This window comes from Cenococcum geophilum, assembly GCF_001692895.1.
Source record: "Cenococcum geophilum 1.58 unplaced genomic scaffold K441scaffold_5, whole genome shotgun sequence".
NCBI classification, from domain to species: domain Eukaryota; kingdom Fungi; phylum Ascomycota; class Dothideomycetes; order Gloniales; family Gloniaceae; genus Cenococcum; species Cenococcum geophilum.
In genome coordinates, this window is record NW_027137563.1 from 3,327,439 (window position 1) to 3,338,163 (window position 10,725).

The 10,725-nt window shown below is 38.0% G+C and overlaps 1 protein-coding gene across 1 annotated transcript; it reads left to right on the top strand.

Moving 5' to 3' along the window:
• Window positions 1–10,306: 10,306 nt before the first annotated feature.
• K441DRAFT_540716 (uncharacterized protein) lies at window positions 10,307–10,498 on the top strand (the record flags this gene model as incomplete). The annotated part of the gene is made up of 1 exon (XM_067642608.1): window positions 10,307–10,498. A coding segment is annotated over one exon (192 nt), but the record flags the coding sequence as incomplete, so codon positions are not given.
• Between the last annotated feature and the right edge of the window lie 227 nt (window positions 10,499–10,725).

A 10,725-nucleotide genomic window follows, 5' to 3' on the forward strand; every position in this document is an offset into this window, starting at 1 on the left:
GTCACTGTTAACCCTTAGGCAAGTTACCGGTGCTTCGCCTGTGATATCGCTGAGGTCTGCTAAAGCTGGTTAAGGGAAAAATCTTTTTATGAGGATCTTTGCCTTCTCATTATTGTCGCTTGTTGTGTTATATATAAGAACTATATAAGTTAGTAGAGGTATGTTTTTATTAGAGGTATATTATAAGGTATGTTATAAGTATAAAAGGCAACTAGTGGGGGTTGGTAATTAAATTAAAGTTATAACTAATAAGAGTAAGAGCTAATAAGTAACTGTTAAAGTAGGCTATAAGCCGAAAATAGGAAACTTGTTTTTAAATTAAGTTATTTTAATACCATTTTAGACTAGAAGTATGGTTGGCTAGGTATTAAGCGCCCGGTTAGTTTGGCGCCTTTTAGATAATTTTAAAAAACTAATTTCTGTAATTTAAATGCTAATAACTTAAACTTTAACTTTAGAGGAAGCTAGATATCTAAATTAAGTAGAATACTTGCTACTATGCTCTAATATAGTTTATAGGATAATTTCACTTCTAGCCGCCTGGTAGCTAAGGCTTTGCTAATACGCGTATAAAATATTATATAGTAAGTAACTTAGTAATTGCCTTGCCAGAATAAATGAATTACTATAGTTTATCTATTTTTTACTTTGCTGGAATAGAAGGAAGAAGCTTTTTAAATATTAAGTAATTTGCCCGGCTAAATGGAGCGTAAAGTTACTACGAATTAATTAGATCTTTAAGATATATAGGAAATCCACTTATTAACCTCGGTATGCTTATGATCCCTCTAATAGAGATCGCAATACTTTTGCTTAAGGTATTAACCATAAATTACACGCGTTGTTTAAATGGGGGATAACCCTTTAGTACTTTTAATATATAAGCTATTAGATAACTATAAATAAGGAACCAAGATAATGTAGTAATAAGCTAAGAGTATAAGTATTAACGCCTACTAGGAGGGAGATTAAGTCGGTAAAATATATAACTAACGTACTTATAACGGCCGTTAATATACTAAGGGAGATATTTAAGCTTAAAGTAGAACATTACAGCGTATATTAAGTCTATAATAATAGGAATTATAGAACTTAATTTTATATATTCCGTAGTTTAGCTTTTTAATTCTCCTACCATAGATAGGTTATTAAGTGGAGGTTTAAGTCCTTGGAGATAAAGATTAAGACGATAATATCTACTGTGGTACTATACTAGGATAGTATAAATAAACCTCTTTTAAGCTTCCTTACTGTCTAGACTCCGTATAAAGCTTTTAAAGAGTCTTAGGTAAAATTAATCTGTGACTAGAGATTAAGTGCTAGCAGCTATTAGTATAGAGGTTGTACCGGTCCCTAATAAGAGAGCAAAGTTAGGCTTGCCCTTTTTAGGCTATAGGAATAGACTTTCTAATCGGGCAATAATAATTGGATTATTATTTTAAAGGCCCCTATTCTAAAAAGTACTAAGGTTTTTTACTACTTTGGGTTTAAAGAACCTTTTTAATTTAGTATTAAATTATAGGATATATAACAGATTAGCTAACTAGGGTATAGCAGAAGTACAACATGCCCTAAAATATATTAGCTTAATTCTAAGCATCCCCTAAACTAAATGTACGCTTTACTAATAGATATATTATGCTGTGAATAATTAGCCTAGATTAAACTGTACCCTATATAATTAGGACGCTACTGTATTGAATTAGGAAAGTACTTTGCTTACCAATCTCCTTAGGTTGCTTACCCCTATTATAATTGCAAAACAAATAAGGCTGTAACTCCTTGGCAGTTGTCGTTGTTACTATAACTCTAGTATTGTTTGTTAGTGGATTAAATATCTTTAGATAGGATCTAAAAGCGGCTTTAAAGCCTGATTCGATAGCGGTAAGGCTGTACTAGCTATCTTGGGCGTAGCTTAGCATTATCTCTTATAACCTAGTAAGTAAAGTAGATCTAAATTTTCGCTACTTAAAGGTCTTGCTTACTATATCCTTAAATCTCTATAATAACTTGGCTACGCTCTACCTTAAGAGACTTATCCCTATAGCGGTTATCCTACCTAAATACTAGATTAACTTAAGTTCTTATTAATAATATTTTATTTTTACGTATCCGTAGAAGTGCTATAGATAAGGTTAAAATGTTCTTGTAGTAAATATCTAAAGTTAGATAGTGCCTGCTTAATATATATTAGAAAGATAAAAGATATAACTCCCCTTATACCTCCGCCGTCTATGCTTAAAATATGGATACTAGCACTAGGTGGTATAAATTAAAAATTAGACGCTCTATAAGGTAAGGCACAGAGGATATAATATAAAAGATAATAGCTGTATTTCGTTAAGGATAATTGTCTTCTATATGTTTTAATGTATATATTATAGAGTATATAACTGCAGTTTAATACCTTTTTAGGCATTTGCATTAGATAATAGAAGTAAAACTTATGGCTTCTAAACTCTACTACTTAGGGCTAAAGCCTTGCGATATTTTGCGTATAAATTTAGGATGCGGTTAATAAAGAGTTTAATTAAAGTATTTAGAATATAGACTGGAAATTATCTAGAACCGCTAATAAAAATTTTGTGTGGATACTCGTATTTATAGTATAGTCCTATATTATAGAGATATAAGCGTTTAAGAAATGCTTTAAGAAGATAAAAGTAGGAAGAAAGTCTATAATTAGTATTAGTTAGTTAGCTGGATTTAGGGTAGGGGTTATATAATAAGAACCTGGGGGATAGCTTAATAGGATTAACGCTAATGCTACTAATGGGGCGATAAAGTGCTATAGCTATGCCTAAGACGGTATATGCTTAATAAAATCTCTAAGGCACGCCAAGAACCCCTCGTTTAAGAAGCTATAAGGTTATACTGCTTAGACGAATAAGAATAGGGCGGTAATAGTGGAGTAGAAGTGCTTTAAAGCCAAGCTTAATAAAGCCTTAAAATGCTTAAAACGGAATTTAACTTAAGTGGATTGGCGTAAGACGCGTGCTTCTTTTAATATAAAAAGAATTCGCTTTTAAAACGCGTATAAACATTTTACTAAGCTTATAGACGAATTTAGTTTAAGAATACGGATACTATAAAAATGAGCCTTTAGATCTATATTTACGTCTTTAGCTTTACTATATTGCTTAAAGTTCTATATTATTTTAGTTATTAAAGCTAAAGACTTTAATTCAGCAATATTTTTATTAAAGGTTAGTAAGGATATATTAAATACTAGTAGAATATAGGGGAGTATAGGGAGATTGGAATTTGGAGATTTAATAGCTTGCTAAGCTATAAGCTTAGATACCTCCCTTAGTCCGCCTAGATCTATAATAAAATAGTAAACTATATTGGAGAAAGGTAAGAGTACTTAATTATATAATAACGAGCTAAGTATTTTATAACGTTTTAAAGGCTACTACTGTGGGAGGGTACGACCACTCTCAGATGGGAAAGTCACAGTGCCGTCTGTCTGTCGGTCGGTCGGTCAGTCGGTCGGTCGTCAGTTATAATCAATCAGTAGGAAAGCAGTCAGTAAGAAGAAAGGAAAGAATGTATTCCCGGTAGGTCGTGATAGAGAGAAGGAGAGAAGCCAAAGGCTCGATATATACAGGAAAATGCCAAGGCACTAAGTAGTGGCCTATTTTACCCCACTACATACCTCCCCCACCAAGAACGTTGTCCCCTAACGTTTTATACTATAGAAGAATAGCAAAAGCAAAATAGAAAAAGGAAAGCATATCCCTAAAAGAACACAGGTAACCTTATCCTTAGCCTTCCTATAGAACCATCCTATAGTGTCCTTCCTACTAGCGGTAACCAAAATAGCCGTAAACCAGAAATGATAATAGCAGTAGCAGCAGTAATAGTAATGGTAGTAGTAATGGTAAAAGGCAGATAGTTAACGTAGTAAGATAAAGCAAAACGGTCAGTAATAGAACAGTTAGTAGAAGAACTTGGTTTGTATAATAAGCAGTAGGACATCTAGCAGCAGAACTTTTAGTAGCAGAAATCTCGGTAGTAGGACGGCCAGTAGCAGTCAGTCAGTAGCAGTCGGTTAGCGGCAGTTGGTTAGAACAGTAGCGGTAAAACAGTCGTATTGGTGGAACAAAACGGTGAAACAGCAGCAGTAGAATAGCTAGTTAGAATAATAGTAGCAGTAGCAGTAGCAGTAGAACAGTCGGTTGGCGGCGGTTAGTTAGAGTAGCGGTTAGTAGAAACTAGAACGGAATAAGTCAGTTGGAATAATTGGGCGTTATAGCAGATCCAGCAGATCTAGTAGTAAAATAGATCTAGCAACGGTACAGATCTAGAATAGTAAAGACAGAGCAACTGGTTAAGACAGTAGGGACAGAACAGTCGGACGGAATAGCAGCAGCGGCGGCGGTAGTAGGGTAGTCGATTAAGACGGCAGAGGCTATAACCCGACTCGATTATTTGGCTGCCGTTTAATATCAAAACTCTACATCTAGCTCTGTATCGGTCTGCATCTAGCTGTATATCTGGCTGTGTATTAATAGCTCTGTATTGTATACCCTGCGCCCGTGTCTGCGTCCGCGTGTATGCATATATGGCTGCCTTGACTGCTAGCCGAAGACTGTCTAATTAGTCGGCGATGATATGCTGCAACTAATCGTTCGGTCGTTTAATTAAGGTAAAAAGTTAGCCTGGTTAAAGGCTCTAACTGTCCTAACTTGCATGCGGAGACGGCGTTTAAACTAATTAAGATTTAATAAGGCCCTGGCTTAACTTAAGGTATCCTCTGCTGCATATAAGGCTCTGCATCCGTAGGCAGCCGATTAAAGCTTCTATGTAGACGTCCAGTTGGTCAAGGCTCCGCATCTACTGTTTAATTAAGGCTTCGCATATATAGGCGTCTAGTTAAGCTGCCGTACTATTGTCCAATCAAGGCTCTATACCTATATGCTTACTATCCGTAAACTCTGCGTACGACTCCATATAAGACTCCGTGTAAAGCTCCGTATCTATATCTATAGAAAAGATTGTTCTAGGTAACTAATCCGCGGGCGTTAAGACGGGCGGCAATTAATCTATAAGGGGAGGGGCAGTTAAGGGAAGAGGCTCTCACAAAGGCTCTAAAACATTAATTAACCGTGTTTTTAATGTTCTTCCGGCCATATACTGGTTTCCTAATTAATCTAACTTAACTACGGAGACGGCGTCTAATTAATTAAGATTTAACTAAGGCTCTGGCTTGACTTAAGGCATCCTCTGCTATATAATTAATTAAGGCTTCGCATCCGTAGGTTCTGCATTTATAGATAATTAATTAAGACTCTGGCTGTGTAGTCGTTCTGTTAACGCTTTTATATCCATACAGTCGATTAAGGCTCCGCATCGTATAATTAGGGCTCTTAGTGTCCACTAGACGTCTAATCTAGAGGCCTGTCTTAAGACTTCCTTCTTTACGAGCACTAACGGTAGCTTTCTCTAAACCACTATAATAGGCCTAGTGCTTTTCTAGGACGTCCTTAATAGCTACTTCCTTCTCTTTCTGGGCCGTCTTTGCACTTAGCTTCCTTAGTGCATCCTTAGGCTTTTACAGCTGCTTCTTTATTCCTACTACTAGCAGTATACTCACGTATCCTTAATCTTCTTCCGGCTTAAGAACCCTCTTAGGATTGTCTTCTACTTTTAGTCTCTTTGTCGCTGTCCTGCTGACTCCATACTTTATCTAAGTCGTCCTTCAAAACCATTCGGTGGCAGCTTCTTAGCTATTATAACTACCTCCGTCGCATATCCCTTAGCCTTATATCCACAATGCAGCCCTTTATTAGATAACCTCTAAGGAAAAGCGCTAGTTCCTATACGTCTAATTCCTATTCCCCTTGTAATCCCTAATAAGGTCCTTTACTAGCTTAGCCAGACACGGCTTAGTCCTGTCTTTAGTCGCATAAAAATAGCTTAGGCACGCGGTGCTTTGTCACTAATATTGTGCTGCTGCCTTTATATAAGTCCCTTCCTTATCGCGGTGTCCGTTCTCGTCTTATAGCTAGCGCAGTACTGAATTCAGATAGAGGTTGCGAAGCTGCGATTAGCTGTTATTTAAATAAGGAACAAAGTCGGCCCGGTTAAAGGCTCTAATTTAACAATATTTAACTAATTTAATTTAGGGACGAGACGTGCTAATATCGAGGCTCTGGCTTGGTTCTTTAGCTAGCCGTAGGTCTGCATCTATATACGGCTGATTGTAGCTTTTATGCAGTTATTCGATTAATGCTTTACATATAGCTCTGCGTCTAGCTCTACATCATATAACCGGCTCTGTATCTATGCAATTAATTAAGGCTCTTGGTGCCGTTCTTATTATACAGCTAGTGTATTACCAAATTCCAGGGGCGGTGTAGAGTTTTGCCGGCTTTACTGCTAAATAGACCAATTAGGATTTTCCGTGCCCGGCATGGAAAATTGCTATTAGCTCAGTAACAGGCGGTGAGCTAAACTAACATCTCTGCAGTAGGTTGTCTCGATTAACGCGTTAACGTATCACAATTAGGAAAGTAAATAAGAAAGGAGCTTTAGGAAATACTGTAATTAAGCAGACAAATAGAAATCTTTTATACGTCACCTACGTCCCCTCCCCCACCTTAGAACTTGACTGTCCCCTAGTCGAACATCCTACCCCTCAGCGGAGCCTGTTGCGAAGCCTACTGCGACGCCTGCTGCGGAGCCTGCTGCGAAGCCTGCTGGTCAAGCGTCTATCTCCAATAACCGTCTCCAAGGGTCGGACGATTCTAATAGTCCTCCCTAGCTTCAGCTGTCTTCTTTATAGGCTGTGACCTAATCTGTATATAATCTCCTAGTTGTACATTGTTCTCCTACGGCTCAGTAGCTGTCCTACTGTCTCTAAAGATTATGCGATTTTGATAGTAGTCCCCCCAGTTTATACTTTTCTCGTTACTAATCTTTAGCGCTGTTCCGTTATAGAAGGCCCGCTACTACGTTTATTCTTTCCTTGGTCTGTCTAGGTCTGTCCCTTAGTATATATAGAGCCAGTCCTTAATACCCTTTAGTCGTCCTTTATTGCCGAGCCATGGAAGTATAGGTTTAGGCCGCTTACATGTCTTAGCTACTAGTTTTCCTTAATTAGACAGATATACAAGTCCTTACTAAATAAGATCCCTAAGCCCTTAGCATTCGTACTCGGTGAAACGGTAACTCCCTCTATATCTAAAATAGGTCCGTCGGCCTTGTCCTCACGTGCCTTACTAACCCCATATATCCTGCTGCGGTTATCTAAAGGCAGTAGAATCTTGCGGATATCGGGAGTCCTGCGGATATTAATAATCCTATAGAGGTTAAGAGTCTTACGGGATAAAGGGAGCTCGGGTACTGTTCTGCCAGTCTTTATATCCTAGTGCTGGGCTATATCCTTATACTAGGTCTTAAACTATAGCTTAATCTAATAGCGTTGTAAACCTGTCTAGGTCCTTTTAGATTTGGTTAAGAAACGGCATTGACTATATAGCTGCCGCAAGCTCCGTCTTACTTAATTTTTAACTTAACTGGCTTGCCATTTCGTCCATCTCCTAGTCTACGGTGGGTGGTAACTACTACTGCGTTAGGGCTCCTCCGTGTATACCTGGTCTTACTAGGTCCAGAAGTCTTCCTTCTCTCCTACGGTTAAGCTCCTTAAGTTCTAGGTCCGTTTCCTGGCTGGCTTGACGGGCGTCGGCTGTCTTATTTAGCTAAAAGATCGTAGGTGGTCGAAGGGTAGTATCTTTACTTATAACTGTCTGCTAATTATAGAACTGCTTAACTAGCTAACAAAGGCCCTAATCCTTGGGGTCTATTTTTAATAGACGATCTGCGCCCTTATATAAACTAAGTCTGTCCTTTATAGCTTTTTACAGCTAATAGAAGTTAAAGGACGTTCGTCTATCTAGGTTAGCTCCCGTTTTAGCTATAGTGTATCTTTAATATTTAAGCGGAAGTCCTTTTATAAACTAGTATCCTCGCTAACTATTATCCAAATTACTAGCTTTAGTAGCCTTTTAAGAGATTAATACGAACTATCTATAGTACTTACGTATACTATTTGGCGGATTGTCCCTATACTGCTATATATAGGCTTCTAAGAATTCTACCGTTTCTATTTGTTGAAATTGGTTACTTCCTTAGTATTCTACCCTAAGCTTTCTTATAAGCTCCGTCTAGTTACTAGCTGTGAATTTAGGCAAGCTTCGGATCTATATCCCTATCTAGTAATCGTAGTACTCCAGAAGGCCCTAGTGCTTTTCTTTACTTATTACATGGTATTAGACGCATAGCCGTTCGTACTGCTCGATAAACTATAACATATCCTGCCCTGTAAAGTACGGAGTTCTAACGGTTCCTAGGGCTAGCATAGGCTAGACCATAACGTAGACCTTGTCTTAAGCCGTCGACCGCTATCTACGTGCATCTAAAGCTTCCTTAGGAGCTTATAGGTGGTCCTTATGGCTCTTATCCTTTGTCTGCTAAGGGCTATCGGTCCTAGGTGTCACGGGTGAGCGCTACAATAGGTCTACTTGCATGGCCGTGGTCTTAATAGAGGGTGTCCCAGATGGCTGTCCTGGTGTTGGTTTATACTCAGTAAAAGAAGTATAGGCTTCGGTTCCTTCTGGCTGCTTCTTAACGCCTAGAGGTCGGTCTTCATAGGAGAGCACAGAATCGCCATCTTCTACTACTGCCGGGTCTCGATACGTCCGTCTGTTTTGGCCTGCCGTTACTCCGCGCGGTAGGGTGCTGCTAAGCCTTACGCTTTCGCCTATATCTACTTCTTTATAGAACGCCTCTAGAGCTGCCGTAGATACAATCCGGATGACTTAAAAGAAGATAAAGCTAAGCTAGAATAGGAAGCTTTCGAGGGCAGATCTAATCTCGTGTACTTGCGACCTTGCTTGGTATTGTCTCTGTTCTTAAAGGGCAGTACTAACTTCCTCTGCCGCCAGATGTCTTAGATCTCGTTTCCATCTAATTGACTAGCTCTTAGCTACCTGTTATCTCTGCATCTTCAACAAAGCTCTAGCCATGCTCGTGCGCGCGCGGGTGGTAAGATATCGGGTAACTCCGACTGCCAGTCAACGTCGTCTAATTAGCCCGTTGGTTCGCTTGACGTCCTTATACATAACTTTCTAAGACCTTTGCCACTCCTTTTTGCTACTATTTAGCCTGTGCGTTAAGTCTAATATCTGTCTTTTCCGCTGTCTTTCTGTTTAGGGACTACCTGGTTCCCCTTGCTGTCCAATACTGCCTAGTTCTCTGCTTTCGTCTCGTCTATCTAGCTGGCAGTTCTTCTACAGCTAGTCGTTCTTCTACAGCTGGCGGTTTTTCTATAGTCGTGGTATGTTCCTATGCGTATATAGTTGTGTATAGAATGCCAGACTTCTAATCTGAAGAGCTTGCCGTCATCCCTACGTGGAATGCCATAAAATATATGGGAGGGTACGACCACTCTTAGATGGGAAAGTCACAGTGCCGTCTATCTGTCGGTCGGTCGGTCGGTTAGTCGGTCGTCAGTCGTAATCAATCAGTAGGAAAGCAGTCAGTAAGAAGAAAGAAAAGAATGTATTCCCGGTAGGTCGTAATAGAGAGAAGGAGAGAAGCCAAAGGCTCGATATATACAGGAAAATGCCAAGGCACTAAGTAGTGGCCCATTTTACCCCACCACACTACTAAGAGATTTTTCTTATTACCATTTCCCTACTGTTATAGGAAAGAAGCAACTATAATAAAGAATAGTTTTAAAGTTCGTAATTAATAAAAAGGATTAATAAGGTATCTTTGTAGGTTTTAGGGTCTTTCTAAAGGTAGATTTAATTATGCGTATTGGCTAGAAAATTTCTATTTATAGTATCTCCTAGTAGGTATTATAGAACTGTAGACTTTGTTTTTTTACTAACTAGCGTAATAAATAATAGGCTCTAATGCTGGCTCTCTTCTAGTATTAAGGACTTAAAAGCTTATTAGTACTTAGTAATAGCACCTTTACTTTTAAAATCGACAGTTATTTAAGGAATTTTTGCCATTAATAAAAGCGAATAAGGCGGAGGAGTAGAGCTTAGGGAATTCTTTAAACATTTGTTTATATATATATATTTAAATATTTACAGTTTCCTAAAAATTTAATTTTGCTTTATACCGCCTAATACAGCTTTATAGTCTATAAGATGGTATAATTAGAATACTAAATTAAATTTTTTGTTTTAATATTTGGTTCTGACTAATATTTTTTATAAAAGAGCTTTAAGTCTCCTATATTAGTATTAAGCTCTTAGTATAAGTAATAGCTCTTCTTATAACTATAGATAACTTTAAGCTGTCTATACTTAAGGCGCGGAACTACTTAGGTATAGCGAAAATAAAACTTAGGGCACTTAATTTTGACTATCCTCTTATGCGTAAAAAACATCAGTTACTATCTAAAAAGAACGTCCGCCGCCTTAGAAATATATTTAAAAGAGTAGGTTATAAAAGGCTAGAAATTTTTTTTTATTAATGCTGTTATAGACGATGCGGCCCTTATCTTGTTACTAGCCTTTTTAGGTCTTAATAAATAACGTTTTTATCAACTTTAGGAGGGTAACTTAATACCGTTTGTTAGCCTAAGGAGTATAGACTGCCTTAGAGGCTTATATCGTATTAAAGCTGCTAAAGAATTTTTAGACAATAATAACTAGTAGTAGATAGTAAGGCTCTTCTCTAAAGGTAAGCGCGTTTACTTAA